The sequence below is a fragment of the Protopterus annectens genome, chromosome 10.part0 (genome assembly GCF_019279795.1).
Source record: "Protopterus annectens isolate FY-2018-M chromosome 10.part0, PAN1.0, whole genome shotgun sequence".
NCBI lineage: Eukaryota > Metazoa > Chordata > Ceratodontiformes > Protopteridae > Protopterus > Protopterus annectens.
In genome coordinates, this window is record NC_056744.1 from 1,804,296,457 (window position 1) to 1,804,318,035 (window position 21,579).

A 21,579-nucleotide genomic window follows, 5' to 3' on the forward strand; every position below is an offset into this window, starting at 1 on the left:
CATCAGCAGGTTAGTATTACACAGTCCAGTACAGCTTATCCTGCAGAACACACATTTACTTTAAGGTACAAATAGTGTAACATAGTATCATAGGATCTCCTTCATCAGCAGGTTAGTATTATACAGTCCAGTACAGCTTATCCTGCAGACACACATTTACTTTAAGGTACAAGTAGTGTAACATGGCATCATAGGATCTCCTTCATCAGCAGGTTAGTATTACACAGTCTAGTACAGCTTATCCTGCAGACACACATTTACTTTAAGGTACAAATAGAGTAACATAGTATCATAGGATCTCCTTCACAGCAGGTTAGTATTACACAGTCCAGTACAGCTTATCCTACAGAAAACACATTTACTTTAAGGTACAAATAGTGTAACATAGTATCATAGGATCTCCTTCATCAGCAGGTTAGTATTACGCAGTCCAGTATACCTTATCCTGTAGACACACATTTACTTGAAGGTACAAATAGAGTAACATAGTATCATAGGATCTCCTTCATCAGCAGGTTAGTATTACACAATCCATTACAGCTTATCCTGCAGACACACATTTACTTTAAGGTACAAATAGAGTAGCATAGTATCATAGGATCTCCTTCATCAGCAGGTTAGTATTACACCATCCAGTACAGCTTATCCTGCAGAACACACATTTACTTTAAGGTACAAATAGTGTAACATAGTATCATAGGATCTCCTTCATCAGCAGGTTAGTATTACATAGTCCAGCACAGCTTATCCTGCAGAACACACATTTACTTTAAGGTACAAATAGAGTAACATAGTATCATAGGATCTCCTTCATCAGCAGGTTAGTATTACACAGACCAGTTCAGCTTATCCTGCAGACACACATTTACTTTAAGGTACAAATAGAGTAACATAGTATCATAGGATCTCCTTCATCAGCAGGTTAGTATTACACAGTCCAGTACAGCTTATCCTACAGAACACACATTTACTTTAAGGTACAAATAGTGTAACATAGCATCATAGGACTCCTTCATCAGCAGGTTAGTATTACACAGTCCAATACAGCTTATCCTGCAGAACAGACATTGACTTTAAGCTACAAATAGTGTAACATAGTGTTATAGGATATCCTTCATCAGCAGGTTAGTATTACACAGTCCAGTACAGCTTATCCTGCAGAACACACATTTACTTTAAGGTACAAACAGAGTAACATAGTATCATAGGATCTCCTTCATCAGCAGGTTAGTATTACACAGACCAGTACAGCTTATCCTGCAGGCACACATTTACTTTAAGGTACAAATAGTGTAACATAGCATCATAGGATCTCCTTCACCAGCAGGTTAGTATTACATGGTCCAGTACAGCTTATCCTTCAGAGACACATTTACTATAAGGTACAAATAATGTAACATTGTATCATAGGATCTCCTTCATCAGCAGGTTAGTATTACACAGTCCAGTACAGCTTATCCTGCAGAACACACATTTACTCTAAGGTACAAACAGAGTAACATAGTATCATAGGATCTCCTTCATCAGCAGGTTAGTTTTACACAGTCCAGTACAGCTTATCCTGCAGAACACACATTTACTTTAAGGTACAAATAGTGTAACACAGTATCATAGGATCTCCTTCATCAGCAGTTTAGTATTACACAGTCCAGTACAGCTTATCCTGCAGACACACATTTACTTTAAGGTATAAATAGTGTAACATAGTATCATAGGATCTCCTTCATCAGCAGGTTAGTATTACACAGTCCAGTACAGCTTATCCCGCAGAACAGACATTTACTTTAAGGTACAAATAGAGTAACATAGTATCATAGGATCTCCTTCATCAGCAGGTTAGTATTACACAGTCCAGTACAGCTTATCCTGCAGAACACACATTTACTTTAAGGTACAAATAGTGTAACATAGTATCATAGGATCTCCTTCATCAGCAGGTTAGTATTATACAGTCCAGTACAGCTTATCCTGCAGACACACATTTACTTTAAGGTACAAGTAGTGTAACATGGCATCATAGGATCTCCTTCATCAGCAGGTTAGTATTACACAGTCTAGTACAGCTTATCCTGCAGACACACATTTACTTTAAGGTACAAATAGTGTAACATAGTATCATAGGATCCCCTTCTTCAGTAGGTTAGTATTACAGAGTCCAGTACAGCTTATCCTGCAGAACACACATTTACTTTAAGGTACAAATAGTGTAAAATAGTATCATAGGATCTCCTTCATCAGCAGGTTAGTATTACACAGTCCAGTACAGCTTATCCTGCAGAACACACATTTACTTTAAGGTACAAATAGGGTAACCTAGTATCATAGGATCTCCTTCATCAGCTGGTTAGTATTACACAGTCCAGTACAGCTTATCCTGCAGAACACACATTTACTTTAAGGTACAAACAGAGTAACATAGTATCATAGGATCTCCTTCATCAAAAGGTTAGTATTACCCAGTCCACTACAGTTTATCCTGCAGACAGACATTTACTTTAAGGTACAAATAGTGTAACATAGTATCATAGGATCTCCTTCATCAACAGGTTAGTATTACACAGTCTACTACATCTTATCCTGCAGACACACATTTACTTTAAGGTACAAATAGTGTAACATGGTATCATAGGATTTCCTTCATCAGCAGGTTTGTATTACACAGTCCAGTACAGCTTATCCTGCAGACAGACATTTACTTTAAGGTACAAATAGAGTAACATAGTATCATAGGATCTTAGGAGGTTACTAGGTTATCGACTCGGAGGTCATTTGAAGTCTGGCCATTTCATCCCAATATAATATCACAGACACTCTAGTCAATACCCAAGAATGTATTTAGTAATGACTGCCCATGTCCAGGAGGGAATCAAACCCTACACCGCAGGAACTACAGCTCACTGTACCAACTGCCAGAACAATAACCTCCCCCCTTAGTCATATAGGTTCGAAGGTTCATAAGTACTAAGCTAGTTGCCCTTGAGACCTATTTTAAATCGAGTCAGTTTCCCTTTTAGTGCTTGAATTAACTGATCCTATTCGGCAGTGGATTGGAATTTCCCATCCCATGACTGACAATTATTTATTACCACTAGTGAGAATAACTGGGATCATAACATTGAGATAATAACTTAGATAATTTGCGGGGACCCATGTTTGTGTGGGATGAAGCTTTTAGGCGTTACCTCTGTCCATCAGTATTACAGGGGCAGTCCTGGGGCAAATTTTCTATTATCCATTCATAGATTCAAGTTTTGATTGAATATGGACAGGGTTGAGCTTTCTTTTACATAGTTGAGAGTCTGTTCCTGAGCAGTCTTATGGTCTGTGAGATACCTGCCCCATCCAAACTCTTCTGTTTATATTGCAGAAGAGATTTAAATCCCTGGACTGAGTATTTCTGATGCTATCTGATTTGTTGATGTGCAGTAAATCCATCAGTACTGGGTCAGAGGATGCCTTGTATGCCAAACACAGGTCACCTCTTAGCAACCTGTAGAATGCTGAGTATAGTGTCAGGGCTTTGAGTTGGTTAATGTAGAACATATTGTTTAGGCTTTGTATCCTTTTAGTAAGCTATCTCTGTGGACGTTCTAGCTATTGCAAGTGTCTGAACAGACACATGCCAAAGTGGGGGGCATTATACTCATTAGCCTAATGAGGGCTGAATAAAGAGAGGCAATTACATCACTAGGTCTAGACACAATCAATTTGTTTATAAGCTGCATAATACACTTAAAACAGTGGTCACATGCAGGTCGAAAGTTAGGTGATTGACTACATATGGTCCCAAATCCTGAACTAGGTCAACTCTTATGGGTGTATTGCCAATGTGGTAGTTCCCTGGGTAGAAAACATACCAAAGGATACCATAATGCATTTTTGGCATTTAGTATCAGTCCATGATTGTGGCACCAGTTATTTATTTGGGACAAATCTCCCTGCAGGTTGCTAAGTCATTTGGGGATTTAATGACTGCTCCTAGCTTGCAGTCCTTTACAAACATAGTCATCCAGTGCCCCTGTTGATTAGTTCCTGATGTGTCTTTGCATGGCTTTGCATATGAAGCTGGTCAGACCTATGGATCTGTGGAAGGTCCTTCCTTATGTAGGGAAATGACCGTAGCTGTTTGAAAATTCATTCGGTACAAAACTTGTATTGAGTCTGAGGTTAAACAGTATTGCTGGGGGGGTGGCTAAATCATACTTCCTGTTATTTAAGGTACATACAGAAATATTGTTCTGACCCATTGATGCAGTATTTCCAGCTTTTGATAGGACTTGGATGTAGTCTAGTGGGATAGCCTGGAGGCGAGTTGGTTTTCGGTTTATCTTCTAGGACATATGGAGGGAAGAGATGGGTAAAGTGTGAGATAAATTTACCAGCCAGTAGGTTCACTTTATCTTCAGCCTCTCAGTGTAGGTAGCATCATTCACAATCAGCTCAGTGCACTGCTACATTATGCTTCTGAAATTATGAATATAACTTAAAAAGGCCTGATGAATGCAGTTTGGCTTGGGTGGCTATTTTGAATTTAAAATTGGCTATGATGGCTTGTATTAAGTTCTGGAGTACATAGTTTATTTCAATGACAAGAGCTCTATCATTCTGGGAAATGCTCTTCTTACATTTGGTCAAAATTCTCTTCCTTTTATTATCAAGCTTGTTGCTATAATATTTCTAACATGGGGAGTGTTTCTGATGTTTGCACTCCAGTTATTTCTATAAGGTACAGCTAGAACTATGTAGTTGTTTCCATCTTGGTATAGTTTGATTGTGCATGTTTCCATGTATTCAGCAGAGGCATACCTCTCAAATGTCCAGATTTTCACAGAATGTCCAGATTTTTGCCTCATATTTTTAGTCTGTTCCTCATAAAATTTTGTTTTTCTGGCCATTTTTTGGCAAATTAATGATGATTGAAGTCAAAAAATATTGACAGACATTTGAGTTTTAGAATTCATACCCTTCAGAAAATTCAAGCTAATGCAAAACCTGTTTTTTCTATTAACTTTCTACATTTATAAGAGCAATATTTTAAAACTATCCCTATTTTTGGGCCTTTGTCACATTATTATTTATTAACAAAGAGAAGATTATTTTATTATTGTGTGTTTAAACTGTGGAATAAACCCTGTGTTTTCAATATAAAAAGTGACTTTTTACTTTATTGGAGTCCTACATTATTATTTATTGTTTTGTCCAGATTTCTTGCTCTAAGAGGTTGAGAGTTATAAGCAGAGATAATAGGTTTGGTGGGATATGAAGCTTGCTAATGTATCACTTAGAGTACATAGTTTATTTTAGAGAAATTTCTAAAGGTACTTTGGGTGGAGATGGGGTCTGGTTTCAGTTTTATTCAGATGGAGAAGGCTTTATAGTCAGAAATAATAAGTAATGAAAATACGTAAGGGATATTGCAAGATGCCTCCATATTAGTAACAATAAGAACCAAGATATTATTCCCCCTAGTGGGTACTCAGATTAATTGCTCCTTGGCATTTGAATTGACAAAATCTAGGAATTTCTGTATTTGGGCAGGTGGTGTAGGTTTTCCAGTTTATAGCCGGATTGTATAAATCACCTAGGAAATGGTACTGGGTTTAATACTGAGTGATACCAGTTCATGCAAACAGGCGTAGTGGTTTTCTTGTGTCATACAAGGAGTTCTCTAATTAGCTAATCTATGGTACATAGACAGTCCACTATAGAGTGACTCCAATGATGGACATGAAAATGCAGTGATACATCATTCTGTTCACTATAGAGTGACTCCAATAATGGATATCAAGGTGCAGTGGTACATCATTCTGTCCACTATAGAGTGACCCCAATCATGGGCATGAAGGTGCAGTGGTACATCATTCTGTCCACTATAGAGTGACCCCAATGATGGACATGAAGGTGCAGTGGTACATCATTCTGTCCACTATAGAGTGACCCCAATGATGGACATGAAGGTGCAGTGGTACATCATTCTGTCCACTATAGAGTGACCCCAATGATGGACATGAAGGTGCAGTGATACATCATTCTGTCCATTATAGAGTGACCCCAATAATGGACATGAAGGTGCAGTGATACATCATTCTGTCCACTATAGAGTGACTCCAATGATGGACATGAAGGTGCAGTGGTACATCATTCTGTCCACTATAGAGTGACTCCAATGATGGACATGAAGGTGCAGTGGTACATCATTCTGTCCATTATAGAGTGACCCCAGTGATGGACATGAAGGTGCAGTGGTACATCATTCTGCCCACTATAGAGTGACCCCAATGATGGACATGAAGGTGCAGTGGTACATCATTCTGCTTTACTTGTCTTGATGTGGGTCTATTTCTGGATGAAGACTGAGACACCCCACCTGTTTCCCTCTCCTGTGCAGTAGCTGGTCTAAATGTGTTGAAGGTGTTGTAGCCCTGAATAGCCAGAAAGTTCTCAGCCATTTTAAACCACGTCTCAGTCACTACACAGACATCTACACCCTCCAGGGTGAGAAGGGCTTGTAGGGAGTCGAGTTTCTTGCCTAGGCTCCTGGTATTGATCAGTAACATTTTTACATTTTCCTTTTTTTTTTTTTTGTTATGCTGGAAGATTTATCAGGCTGGCATTGCCTAAAAAAGACATTGTGGTGTGGACAATGTATTTGTGAATAACTGAAACCATAGAAGGGACAGATGCAGGGCATTCCTGGTGAAACAGCATGGTCTGTTGATCACAGCCTCCCAGGCTGACAAATATTGGACCTCCTTCGAATGACACCAAAAACTTAACTAGTTATTGACAATTTTTTTTGCTCATATTATGGCATCATCCTTGGAGAAGGTGGACTGTAGCTCAATGCTAGGCTCATACCTACCAAGGACACATAGTCTGAGAGGTCAGTCATGTCCCCCTTCATATAGTCCAATGAGACACATCTTAACTCATTGACACCCGCATGTACTATGACATAGTCATACAGGTACTTGTTGTCGGAATCACCTCAAACAAGAATGGTTGATTGGGTAGATGCCTGCCTTATGGGCTCAGCATCCATGACTTTGAGACTCCTCATGTTATATGTTTGTGGTAGGCTTGACTTGTTGCATGTGCTTTGTGCTTGTGTTGTGTTTTGGAGGTCTTTGACGTTTAGACAAATTAATCTTTACAATCTCAGCATAGAATGGATTATGTGTAGTGTGACCACTTTGGTGAGGTATGGCTGGGTACAGTTGATGATTTTGGTGCCTCACTTTACTCTGTGTGAGATTTTTGCCTCCAAGGGCATTATATATGTACATCTGCCATGCACTGTTTTATGCTGTTTGAATAATACATGATTGTCAGAGAGCTTGAGGCAATTCGTACACGGTCTCAGGATATCCATCTCAATCAGGCTGGCTAGTGAAGTTATGGGGAAGTACTGCACCATGGTTTGGACTGAAATAACTCGGAGGGGGTGAATATAACTGTTTGGACTTCAGTTTGTTTAGGATAATGTTTGGAAGAACTTACTTCTAAGGTGCAGGGAGATGCCTATTATCTCATCAGGGGTGTACTGCAGATCAAGGTTTGTTTGTTGTTTGTTTGCAATTTGTAGGAGTTAGATGAGTCTCAGACCTGAATTTCTAAGGTTGTATAGATTTTGCAGGTCTCTTATAGGAAAAAAGTTCTTATGTAGAAAACCCACTATGAAGTATGTGCAATGATTGTGGTATATTGAGTGCAGTTCAATGTAACTTTTTTTCACTTACCTTTTTGATGAAAAGCTGTTTTCTCATATTCCACACATCAGAATCTTGAATAAAGACCCTGGGTGGGTGCAGCTCTGTCCAGGTTATTGCAGATGTGATAGAGAGGTATCCAATCAAATGAAGACAAAAGTGGAGCTCTGTGGCTTTAGAACCTGTAGCAAATCACAATTCAATTAGTCCTGTGACTCTGAGCTACAGGTGAATGATCCCAGGTACATTAATATTTCAGAAACTTTTACAGCAGAGCAGGGGAAAAACTAAATAGTATACAAACAGTAGACAGCAGTAAGATAATGCTACTTAATGTATCAGTGGGGGCTGGAAGGGCTGTAACAATGTAGCGACACAAGAATTGGGGGGACAGTAGCAAATGTATACACTAGCAAATGTAAAAAACAGAAAGGCACTGGAATATAACTTTAAGCATGCAAATGATACGTAGAATATAAGACTGTAGCAACAAAGATGAAATGTAAACAGCTGTAGAAGCACAGAAGCTCAAATCCTGCAGCAAAAACTGCAATATTGCCACTATTGCAATCCAAACTATAGTCTAAGGCACCAGACCAGAGATTTACTAGTAGCACCTTTTATGAAAAATACAATAATAACTGACTAAATGAGGCTCAGATCCTGCAGTAGTTCACAATTCTCCCACAATTCTGAATGAAACTACAAGTCTAAAGTCCCGGTCTGACTTAAAATACAATTAACTTTCATAAGTAATTCTGCTTATGGAAGTAGGAGTGCAGTATAATATAAAACAATGCTTAGATCCCGCATTAATTCACAATTATTCTACTACTGCAGCTAAAGCTACAAGAATGAAGTCCCAGAACAGGTTACTGTTTATACAAAATGAGACGAGTGGCAGAAACTGCAGAAATAATGAAGGTGACTCTAGATGCAGTTTAAATAGGCAGTAAGAACCAGGAATGTATGAACCAGACGCTAACTCAAATTTTAACACTCTAAGGAGAGGGCATTTCCAGTTTAATTGGTCAGTGCTCATCTCTGGGGGCTGACATGAGCAAATGCATCACTGTAGGGGCTTCCTCTGCCCTCATCCTGCGTATATGTGCTACCATGCTCACGTTAGCTACCTTCACTGGCTTAAGATCACCAAGCCCTCATCCCCCGGTCCTATAGCCATTAATGTCACACAATCCCCTCCTTGCACAGGAGCAAGTGACTGACTGGAAACCAGCTCTCCCTGCCTCCAGGGTGGGTTTGTGTGAGCCGGTCACTTCTGCTATCCATTGCCTGGTTCTTCCAGCACCAGAACCACTACTTGGAATTGAACTTGGATCACCTGGGTTGCAACCAGGACTTTATCTCTCTATGCCACAGAGCCAGGTAATGAATATCAGTATCCTGTCGTATCTGTCAGTGGCTACTGCAACCATAGCAACTATGGATTGTCTGCACTAGGATGTAGTACTCTGAATACAATGTAGCTATATGTTTCTAAAGTAGCCCAGGACTTGTATAACCTATAACACTGTACTGTTTTTAACCTTATTTACATGCATTGCAGTTCACCATCAGCTATGTATGTTCAGACAGCTTTTGTAACTGACTTATTTTGCTCCAGACCTCCTCTTTAAATGGGCTTCTGCTCAGCTGGTTATTCCTAATACATAAATAACATAATTTTATTTATTTACTTGCCTTTGATTAATGGAGCAGCTAAAATCACTGGATCCTTTATCTGTCTATTAATGGTGATTTGAGGTGGCGTTTTACAATATCTGAAAGGCACTCACTAAACAAGAAATAATAAAATTAAATTCTAAAATGAATGGTGATATGGGTGTAAAAGGAATGACAAGACGAACCTATTAACACCAGTTTCAAGTGAAGTCACATTAAAACAAACAGTAAATGATACTGACAGAGTACTCATAGAAGCATTGTAACTGAAAAGTGAAAATTTGTCACAGGAAGATTGTAACCGAAAGTGAAAATTTGTCATAGCAAACGCTGTTTTCATTTTTATTATACTATATATATTTTTAAGAATAAACTGAAATGCAAAATGTTTTTTTCTTTTAAGGATCCACCCCACCCATCAAGAAAAGTGTCCTGGGATAGTTAGCAGTAGCTCGAATTACAAGAAGTGACAGATGGGACCTCATTTTAACACCTTAATGGCATCTAATGAGTGCATCTTTCTCACATGATGGTGTACAATGTGAGTATGAGAATTACAACCTGATATTATCAACAATATTAAGAACAGGCAGTTCATTTACAAAGGTTTTGTGTCAGTGTGGATCCCAGATACGCACATGTCCCAGTAAGAAGACAGAGTTGGTAGGTATATAGTGCTTCATGTTAATAAAATAATGCAAAATCAACTCTTAAGTGTAGAACACGTACTAAAAAACAGTATTTCATGCACACACCAAAACCTAATGCAGAAAAACAGAAGCATAAAACAGCACTGCTTAGTAATAATGTGGGATATACAAGAAGATGAAATAATATGGTGAAATAAATAAGCATTTCAGAATCCTTGCAAAGATAATATACATGAAGTGATAAAGACAATACAGAACTGTGACATCATTGTATGCTAAGAGCTCATCACAGGTAGTGGCTACCAGACTAACTTACTCCGGGGTGTCTTAGACAAGGTCATTGCTAAGCCGTGCCCAGAAATGACTCGACTGCATTAAAAATAATGACTGCAAAACTGCTGTTTGTTAGAAGAGACTGGCCTGCTCGAGCAAGATTCAGCCGAGTCACCTGAGGATGGTTTTAATATGGGCGATGTGTGATACTTTGTTCTTAACCTTTAAGAGAGGGAGTTCCAGTATGAAGGATGCATGCCAGGAGACAATGGGAAACATGATGTAAAGATCTTGAAATGCATGCACCTTCTCATCCTGCATGTAGGCCTTTGTTGAACTACTTTAATATACTAAAATACTTTACAAGTGGTGGTGATGTTGCAGTGGTGTTGCTAATAAAGTGACTATGAGGACAGACTGACCAGTTACAAGGTCAGCGATAAACAAATATATCAGACTTTAATGTCGCTTCTACTTTTTGTTTTGATTCTTATTTATCAAGGATATTAACGTTCACCAGACAGCTGAGGGTGGTGGTGGGGGGGGGGGAGTTGGAGGAGAGGTTGGCCTACATATTCATACAAATCTTGTTGTAAATCTCTCCCCGTAGAAAAATCATCCTATATTTACTAACTAATTGAACTCACCTTATATGGAACGACTGCATCATTAAGAGGCAGAAAGTTATGACCAGCGTGTTTAACTGAATCTCGACATATGAGACAGATGGGGGTCTCTTCCTGCATGCAGAATAACTTCAGTTTCTCCTCGTGTTCCTTACAAAACTGATTTACATTTTGTGTAACATGAGCTTCAGAACTCTGAACAGATTTTTTTTCTGTTTTCGCCACCACGTTAGCCAGTTGTTTGTTGACAGCATATTTCCTGGTTTGAAATTCTGTTCTGCACTCAGGACAGGATGGAATGTTGTTAGTTTTCCAATTTCTGTCGATACATGATCTACAAAAGTTGTGTCCACACTCCAGTGTCACTGGATGTTGGAATAAATCCAGGCAAACAGAACATGTTAGTTCCTCTACAAGGCTAGAAATGTCTGTACTCATTGCCATTTTTACAAGAACTTGATTTAGTTTCGTTTTTCATTGTTACTTATTTCACATGAACTTTGAACTTTGGATATAAAGATAAACAGCGAGCTACTGGCTGAGGAACAGTGTTACAAGTTTGAACATCTGCATTTGCCTGGGGGCCTTAAACTGTGGATTCTTGTTTGTCTCTTACAGATTTTCAAATTTATATCAAAGATTTTCCTTTTAATTGTCAACAGCAAAAAAAATAATCACTTTAGAAACAAATTTTATAGTTTCTTGCAGAATAAACAATGCTATGGTACCTTTGTGTGTTTACACGAGTCCTGATAAGACAAACATGCTTTGCTGTGATGTATAACTAGTAACAATCTGCTGGTGGGGAACAGGCAGGACTGTGCAGGCTTCCACATCACTGAGTACCACAAATGTAAAAGCAAGTATCACAGAATAGGAGCACTTACAATGGTTCACATTAATAAAATAAACCCAGATTTATGTATAAACAGATATAAGTATTAGGGACAACACAGGAAATGCAATAAAATATTATGCCAGTAATTAAGCAGGTAGCACACACATCTTTGAATTTAGGAAGATCAGTAAGCTGTAGGTTCTATCCTCACCTGCTGCTTCTATTAGCATTCCATTACTAACATTGCCATGGAGCAAAGGTGAGGTTGCTGCACTCCTGAGGTGCCATCCTTAGGTTAAGATTTTAAGCTGAGGTTCCATATTTCTGCATTGATGGTGGTTCAGGTGGGTGTTAATAGCCCCCTGCACTTGCTGATGAAAGAGTAGGCATGTTTCCATGGTGACCATGTTAATGTTCCCCAGTCAGTGTTGAATACTCCACTGAGTTCCTTCTAAAAGAAAAGGCAAGAAGCTGTAGTGGGAGTTGGTATAATGGTTAAGTTGTTTACCTCCTAGACACAAGGTGCAGAGTTTGATTCTCATCATTGGACTAGAAATTGGCTAGGCCTAAAATAGCCTGCAAGGACAGCTAGCCTAGTACTTACTTAACCTTCCCAACAAAATGAAATAAATACAACCGACTGCCCTCTGAAGTCATGTCCAAGCATACCTCTCAACCTCTCAGAGCAAAAAATCTGGACAAAGTCTAAAATGATGGGAGGACAAATAGGGACATATTTTAAATATTGCTCTTAGAAAGTTGATAGAATAATAGGTTTTGCATTAGCATGAATTTTCTGAAGGTTGTGGAGTCTTAAACTCAAATATTTGTCATTATTTAATTATTTCAATCCTCAGCTTTTGCCAGAAAGGTACAGATTTTGGTAGGAACACACCAAAAATATGAGGCAAAAATCTGGACATTCTGTGACAATCTGTACAGTTGAGAGGTATGTGTCCAAGTACAGACCATTTCAAAGCTCTTACAGAAAATGGTCTTGTCCTTATCAGCCTAGGTAGTGTCCATCATTATTTCGAATCTAACTTCAGCAGGGTCCATTGCAGTATTAGGATGCACGTGAATTTTATGCACCAATCTTAGTTGGTTCTTTTTTTTTTCCCAGCAGTACGTGTATCCGTGTATCCATCTGTTGAGATGTTACACCTCATGCTGTGGGTATTAGCTGATGTTCATCACTATAAAAAGGTAACAGTTCCTCAGACTATGTCTGTTCTTCCCACCCCACTTTCAAACTTTTAATCGGTTGACTAAGCTTTCTATCACAGATAGTTTGTCAGCTATTATCATCAGACATTCCTGGTTAATAACTACATTATGATTTTATTTGGGGAGGGTCACTGTAACAGGAAATCACAATGGGTTTGCCCATCTTTTGTATCTCATGGCCCTGCTGGACATTCCTTAGTTGTCCCTTGTATCCCATGGCCCTGCTGGACATTCCTTAGTTGTCCCTTGTATCCCATGGCCCCGCTGGACATTCCTTAGTTGTCCCTTGTATCCCATGGCCCTGCTGGACATTCCTTAGTTGTCCCTTGTATCCCATGGCCCTGGTGGACATTCCTTAGTTGTCCCTTGTATCTCATGGCCCCGCTGGACATTCCTTAGTTGTCCCTTGTATGCCATGGCCCTGCTGGACATTCCTTAGTTGTCCCTTGTATGCCATGGCCCTGCTGGACATTCCTTAGTTGTCCCTTGTATCCCATGGCCCTGCTGGACATTCCTTAGTTGTCCCTTGTATCCCATGGCCCTGCTGGACATTCTTTAGTTGTCCCTTGTATCCCATGGCCCTGCTGGACATTCCTTAGTTGTCCCTTGTATCCCATGGCCCTGATGGACATTCCTTAGTTGTCCCTTGTATCCCATGGCCCTGCTGGACATTCCTTAGTTGTCCCTTGTATCCCATGGCCCTGATGGACATTCCTTAGTTGTCCCTTGTACCCCATGGCCCTGCTAGACATTCCTTAGTTGTCCCTTGTATCCCATGGCCCTGCTGGACATTCCTTAGTTGTCCCTTGTATCCCATGGCCCTGCTGGACATTCCTTAGTTGTCCCTTGTATCCCATGGCCCTGGTGGACATTCCTTAGTTGTCCCTTGTATCCCATGGCCCCGCTGGACATTCCTTAGTTGTCCCTTGTATCCCATGGCCCTGCTGGACATTCCTTAGTTGTCCCTTGTATCCCATGGTCCTGCTGGACATTCCTTAGTTGCCCCTTGTATCCCATGGTCCTGCTGGACATTCCTTAGTTGTCCCTTGTATCTCATGGCCCCGCTGGACATTCCTTAGTTGTCCCTTGTATGCCATGGTCCTGCTGGACATTCCTTAGTTGTCCCTTGTATCCCATGGCCCTGCTGGACATTCCTTAGTTGTCCCTTGTATCCCATGGCCCTGCTGGACATTCCTTAGTTGTCCCTTGTATCCCATGGCCCTGGTGGACATTCCTTAGTTGTCCCTTGTATCTCATGGCCCCGCTGGACATTCCTTAGTTGTCCCTTGTATGCCATGGCCTTGCTGGACATTCCTTAGTTGTCCCTTGTATCCCATGGCCCTGCTGGACATTCCCTAGTTGTCCCTTGTATCCCATGGCCCCACTGGACATTCCTTAGTTGTCCCTTGTATCCCATGGCCCTGCTGGACATTCCTTAGTTGCCCCTTGTATCCCATGGCCCTGCTGGACATTCCTTAGTTGCCCCTTGTATCCCATGGTCCTGCTGGACATTCCTTAGTTGTCCCTTGTATCCCATGGCCCTGCTGGACATTCCTTAGTTGTCCCTTGTATCCCATGGCCCTGCTGGACATTCCTTAGTTGTCCCTTGTATCCCATGGCCCTGCTGGACATTCCTTAGTTGTCCCTTGTATCCCATGGTCCTGCTGGACATTCCTTAGTTGCCCCTTGTATCCCATGGTCCTGCTGGACATTCCTTAGTTGTCCCTTGTATCCCATGGTCCTGCTGGACATTCCTTAGTTGTCCCTTGTATCCCATTGGCCTGCTGGACATTCCTTAGTTGTCCCTTGTATCTCATGGCTCTGATGGACATTCCTTAGTTGTCCCTTGTATCTCATGGCTCTGATGGACATTCCTTAGTTGTCCCTTGTATCCCATGGCCCTGCTGGACATTCCTTTGTTGTCCCTTGTATCTCATGGCCCTGCTGGACATTCCTTAGTTGTCCCTTGTATCTCATGGCTCTGATGGACATTCCTTAGTTGTCCCTTGTATCCCATGGTCCTGCTGGACATTCCTTAGTTGTCCCTTGTATCCCATGGCCCTGCTGGACATTCCTTAGTTGTCCCTTGTATCCCATGGCCCTGCTGGACATTCCTTTATTGTCCCTTGTATCCCATGGTCCTGCTGGACATTCCTTAGTTGTCCCTTGTATCTCATGGCTCTGATGGACATTCCTTAGTTGTCCCTTGTATCTCATGGCTCTGATGGACATTCCTTAGTTGTCCCTTGTATCCCATGGCCCTGCTGGACATTCCTTTGTTGTCCCTTGTATCTCATGGCCCTGCTGGACATTCCTTAGTTGTCCCTTGTATCTCATGGCTCTGATGGACATTCCTTAGTTGTCCCTTGTATCCCATGGTCCTGCTGGACATTCCTTAGTTGTCCCTTGTATCCCATGGCCCTGCTGGACATTCCTTAGTTGTCCCTTGTATCCCATGGCCCTGCTGGACATTCCTTTATTGTCCCTTGTATCCCATGGCCCTGCTGGACATTCCTTAGTTGTCCCTTGTATCCCATTGGCCTGCTGGACATTCCTTAGTTGTCCCTTGTATCCCATGGCCCTGCTGGACATTCCTTAGTTGTCCCTTGTATCTCATGGCCCCGCTGGACATTCCTTAGTTGTCCCTTGTATGCCATGGCCTTGCTGGACATTCCTTAGTTGTCCCTTGTATCCCATGGCCCTGCTGGACATTCCCTAGTTGTCCCTTGTATCCCATGGCCCCACTGGACATTCCTTAGTTGTCCCTTGTATCCCATGGCCCTGCTGGACATTCCTTAGTTGCCCCTTGTATCCCATGGCCCTGCTGGACATTCCTTAGTTGCCCCTTGTATCCCATGGTCCTGCTGGACATTCCTTAGTTGTCCCTTGTATCCCATGGCCCTGCTGGACATTCCTTAGTTGTCCCTTGTATCCCATGGCCCTGCTGGACATTCCTTAGTTGTCCCTTGTATCCCATGGCCCTGCTGGACATTCCTTAGTTGTCCCTTGTATCCCATGGTCCTGCTGGACATTCCTTAGTTGCCCCTTGTATCCCATGGTCCTGCTGGACATTCCTTAGTTGTCCCTTGTATCTCATGGCTCTGATGGACATTCCTTAGTTGTCCCTTGTATCTCATGGCTCTGATGGACATTCCTTAGTTGTCCCTTGTATCCCATGGCCCTGCTGGACATTCCTTTGTTGTCCCTTGTATCTCATGGCTCTGATGGACATTCCTTAGTTGTCCCTTGTATCCCATGGCCCTGCTGGACATTCCTTTGTTGTCCCTTGTATCTCATGGCCCTGCTGGACATTCCTTAGTTGTCCCTTGTATCCCATGGTCCTGCTGGACATTCCTTAGTTGTCCCTTGTATCCCATGGCCCTGCTGGACATTCCTTAGTTGTCCCTTGTATCCCATGGCCCTGCTGGACATTCCTTTATTGTCCCTTGTATCCCATGGCCCTGCTGGACATTCCTTAGTTGTCCCTTGTATCCCATTGGCCTGCTGGACATTCCTTAGTTGTCCCTTGTATCCCATGGCCCTGCTGGACATTCCTTAGTTGTCCCTTGTATCCCATGGCCCTGCTGGACATTCCTTAGTTGTCCCTTGTATCCCATGGCCCTGCTGGACATTCCTTTGTTGTCCCTTGTATCCCATGGCCCTGCTGGACATTCCTTAGTTGTCCCTTGTATCCCATTGGCCTGCTGGACATTCCTTAGTTGTCCCTTGTATCCCATGGCCCCACTGGACATTCCTTAGTTGTCCCTTGTATCCCATGGCCCTGCTGGACATTCCTTAGTTGTCCCTTGTATCCCATGGCCCTGCTGGACATTCCTTAGTTGCCCCTTTTTCCTGTGAGGACCAGTGCTGGTCTCCTGCATCCATTGCTACTGACTCCTGTAGCATAAGCCTCCCACAAAATACTGATGCCATCTGTTTTTTTCATTTCTCACCATTAATCACTGCTGTTAGTTCAGTTTACACCAGAATAACTTCCACTTTGCAGTGGTTTGTGCACCAAAGAAAGTTGATAATTTTGAAACAAAAACAAGCTTTCCTCTATCACCATCATCAAGAAGGTCTTACATGAACTAAAATTACATATATGAATAGGTGTGCTTGTTCAGAGGTTCATAGGTAGGTACTAGGCTATTGGCCCTACAGCCTATATAAACCTAGCCAAAAAGGTACCCTGGCTTTCGCCACCCAAGAAATTATGTCAAAAGGTGCATTTCTAATTGGTTTTCTGTTTATGTTAAATTTAACAAAGTTGCCAAGCTGAGGAAAAGTAATGCAATACCTTCATTTTTTGGTGGAAAAAAGTTAAATCCTTCAAGAAACACTGCCAAAGGAAGAATAGTTCTAAACACAGAAACAGTACACCAATAGTGAGAGGGTGAAAGGAAAAGAGAGAAAGAAAAAACAATCTGACAGGGTCAAATGTTTAGAAAGGGGTGAGGACATTAAGAAGGCATACAAGGATTCTTCCAAAAATGTGAATCCTTCACCTCTGCCATGGAAGAGGGAACCGCTTCAGTAACAACTCACAAAAACTGGGCTCTGAAGCTGGTCACTCAAGTTCCCTCAAAGCATCCACCACCCTGATGTGTCAGTCTGTAAGGTCAGAAATAGTGACTCCCCCTAATAGACCTAGGATTGCATTAAAGAAACATACTAATAGCTGGTCTCAAGGGGGCATTTCATTTCCAGACTTTAATCTATACACTATCTCTTCTATTATAAAAGTTATTACTTTGTTAATAGATCAGTCATATGTTGCAAGATGGAAAGATTACTGGGAACTAATTAGCATTCACTTCATGAAAATCTCTTTAATACATAAAAATATTATTGTAAATAACCCCATGTTATGGTTACTAAAAGAATTTTGTACTTCATCCATTACACCAAAATATACAGTTAGTTACCCATTAAACATTATTATCAGTTATCGTAATTTTATATTCATGCATCCTAAGTATAAGGAATGGAATTTTATTCTATTCCCTATAATGTATACACAAGGTATGCTTTTGTCAACCACCTCTGAAAGAACTCTTTTAGTCACAGAGAATTATCTAAAGTATTGGCATCAGTTGCTGTCTGATAATAAAGTAAAACATTTAGACTTCTTAAAGCAAGAATTTGACTTGAGAGAGACATGTTGGTTAGAAGTTCAGACTTTTAGACAACATCTTATTAATAAAATTGATTTAATGGTAAAGGTAAGCTCTCATACATACATAAAATTATCAGAGAAGAAACTCATTACAGTTCAGATACCTATTGGAATTATTTCATTTCCATTAATGGTGAATCACCAAAACAACAAGATAAACAATATATATTGGAATCTGCTTATAAAACTACTTCTTCCATTAATTGGAGACTTTTTACTTGGAAATTTTTACATAGATCCTTCTATACACCTTTAATGATGAATAAAATAAATAATAAAGACAACTTATGTAAAAGATGTAATGTAGAAATAAATGCTGATTGGGCACATATGTTTTATGACTGTATAAAATTGAAGGAATATTGGAAGTTAATCAATGATTTTTTGCAGGCCCTTTTCACAGATAATTTCATTGTTTCTAAATCACTTATATTATTTAACACACATGTTCCTAAAAGTGTTAACAAAGTTAAACTTCCCTTATTATGGTCTATTCTAGCAGTGGCTAGAAAAATAATAACCAGAAATTGGATTTCAGATACCCCTCCTTCATTTAATGAATTTAAAAATGTTATGACTGAAGTGTGTCATATGGAATTGATGACAATAAAATCAAGAACTACTAGAAAAACATCTTATTATATTATATGGGATACTTTACAAAACCTGTTAAAAAAATCTTAGTCTCAGTAGCATGACATTATAGTTTAATCAATTGATTTGATTTGTAGTGGATGTCTTTGCAAATACTTTGGTTATTTTATTGAATGTTATAACTATTTCTATTTTAATTGCTTGTATAAAATTGTTATAATATTTATTTTGTATGTTAAAAACAATAAACTTGTTTTAAAAAAAAAAGAAATAGTGACTCCCCTGTGACTGATCAAAGCAAGAATGTTCAAGAAGGTATTCATTGGTCATAAGTGATCCAGACCGCAACTGAGCTAAAGTGTAGATGTAGTCACTGGAATCAGCACTTCTGCAGAAGAGCATGCCACCCTGTTGTCCCATAACTTTATTACTTATATATACCTACACCATGGCTGTATAACAGGTGAGGCAGGAGGAAATCCCCAAAACAGCACAGTAGTCTCACACAAACAAAAATACCACACCACACAGACTACAGTGATACATGCTTCAAAGAATTATAAAGCCACAAAACATGATTGGAAAGTTGGAACTTTACCAGTTTGTCCTCAAATAGTGGTGGAAAAGCCAAAAACAGCACCCTCATTGGTACCTACTTTGGATCACCCTAGAATAATTCTGCAAATATAAGAAGTTCCAAACCAGGACTGCTTCATAGTAGAGAAACCAAAAATTCACAAGCTTCTTCAAGAGACCATGTGCTACAAATACTCCCGCCATTTCTACTCCAGAGTGTATAAAGAATACTAATACTCCAGCCATTTCTACTCCAGAGTGTATAAAGAATACTAATACTCCAGCCATTTCTACTCCAGAGTGTATAAAGAATACTAATACTCCAGCCATTTCTACTCCAGAGTGTATAAAAATACTAATACTCCAGCCATTTCTACTCCAGAGTGTATAAAGAATACTAATACTCCAGCCATTTCTACTCCAGAGTGTATAAAGAATACTAATACTCCAGCCATTTCTACTCCAGAGTGTATAAAGAATACTAATACTCCAGCCATTTCTACTCCAGAGTGTATAAAGAATACTAATACTCCAGCCATTTCTACTCCAGAGTGTATAAAGAATACTAATACTCCAGCCATTTCTACTCCAGAGTGTATAAAGAATACTAATACTCCAGCCATTTCTACTCCAGAGTGTATAAAGAATACTAATACTCCAGCCATTTCTACTCCAGAGTGTATAAAGAATACTAATACTCCAGCCATTTCTACTCCAGAGTGTATAAAGAATACTAATACTCCAGCCATTTCTTTTTCATATTTATTAATGTATTTATTACTTGCTATATTTATATTATATCTGATAGTCTTCTTTCGGCTTTTCCTGGTTAGGGGTCACCACAGCGGAACTCTGGTCCGCACATGATTAGCAATGAATTTTTACGGTGTCGAGTTGCCAGCCTAACGCCCAACCTTCAAAGAAGGCACGCCCATTCACGCTCGCACCTACTTGCATCATGTCTTTAATGTCAATCGACTGCGGGGAAGACATGCAGACTCCACACAGAAGGCACTCCAGCCGAGAATCGAACAGAAGAACCTCTTGCTATGAGGTGACAATGCTAACCGCTGCACCACTGCGGCTTATTATCTATTTGATATAAATGTAAATGTATTTTATACGTATTTTAATATATTATATATATATATATATATATATATATATATATATATATATATATATATATATATATATATATATATATATATATATATCTGTTGTTAATTGATTTTTAAATATATGGTTTTAGGATTAGGTAAGAGGGTTAAAGTGATGATTTTTATTATTAGAATTCATTGCTTTCATGTCTTTTGTACTAGATGTTGAAAAAATGGTTTTATTCAGTCTTAGAAATATATAATGTATTATGTTTATAGCCACTAGATGGCAGTAGTGTCTATGGAATTCCAATGCTAGGGACTGACATAGGTATTTTGTATTGATTTTAGAGGTTCATAGGTTCATAGGTTGGTACTAGGCTATCGGCCCCAGGGCCTATACAAGCCTAGCCATAACAATTCCCTGGATATTCCTTCTCACAATATTTACTTCTCTGGACCCCCGTCTAGCAGGGCAACTGACATGATCCCCGGGATGAATTTCGTATCTCCCATCTAATCATCAAGGTTCCTTTTGAAGATGGTCAAGGAGGCACTCTGCTTGACATGTATGGGCAGTCTATTCCAGAGTATGGGGAGTCTCTGGGTCAGGAATCTATCCCTCCAGCATGTTTTGTTCATTGTGATGACAAGGTTTAGATCCCTGGAGTGTGTGGCTCTGAGGGATTGGGATTTCTTTAAGTGGAGCATGTCCAACAGCTCTGGGTTTGACATGGCCTTGTATGTTAAACAGAGATCGCCTCTGAGTAGACGATATGCCACAGAGTATAGCTGGAATTTTTTTAGACGGTCAGCATATGGCATCTGCTTTAGGCCTGTGATTCTTTTAGTGAGGTATTTCTGTGGCCTTTGCAGCTGTTGCAGATGTCTTGTGAGGTACATACCAAACGGGGCATTATACTCTATAATGGGTCTAATGAGAGGTGAGTACAGTGGGACAATGACCTCCTTTTTTCTGGATGAAAAGCCCTTAGTGATGAGGTGTTCCACATAGAAAGCTTTCCTGACTGTTGTGGCGATGTGGTTATCGAAAGTGAGACCACTGTCCACCTGTGTTCCTAAGTCTCTCATCACACTTTCGATGTTTAGTGTACTGCCACCTA

At 40.2% G+C, this 21,579-nt stretch overlaps 1 protein-coding gene across 1 annotated transcript in view; it reads right to left on the minus strand.

Annotated features, from left to right (window-relative positions):
* LOC122814047 (zinc-binding protein A33-like) overlaps positions 1–11,425 on the minus strand; it is a 111,052-nt gene extending 99,627 nt beyond the window's left edge. Inside the window, exon 1 of the mRNA XM_044086650.1 lies at positions 10,963–11,425. Coding sequence (XP_043942585.1) covers positions 10,963–11,385 — 423 coding nt within the window. The 5' untranslated portion in view covers positions 11,386–11,425. The remainder of the gene's footprint in view (positions 1–10,962) is intronic.
* Positions 11,426–21,579: the final 10,154 nt, after the last annotated feature.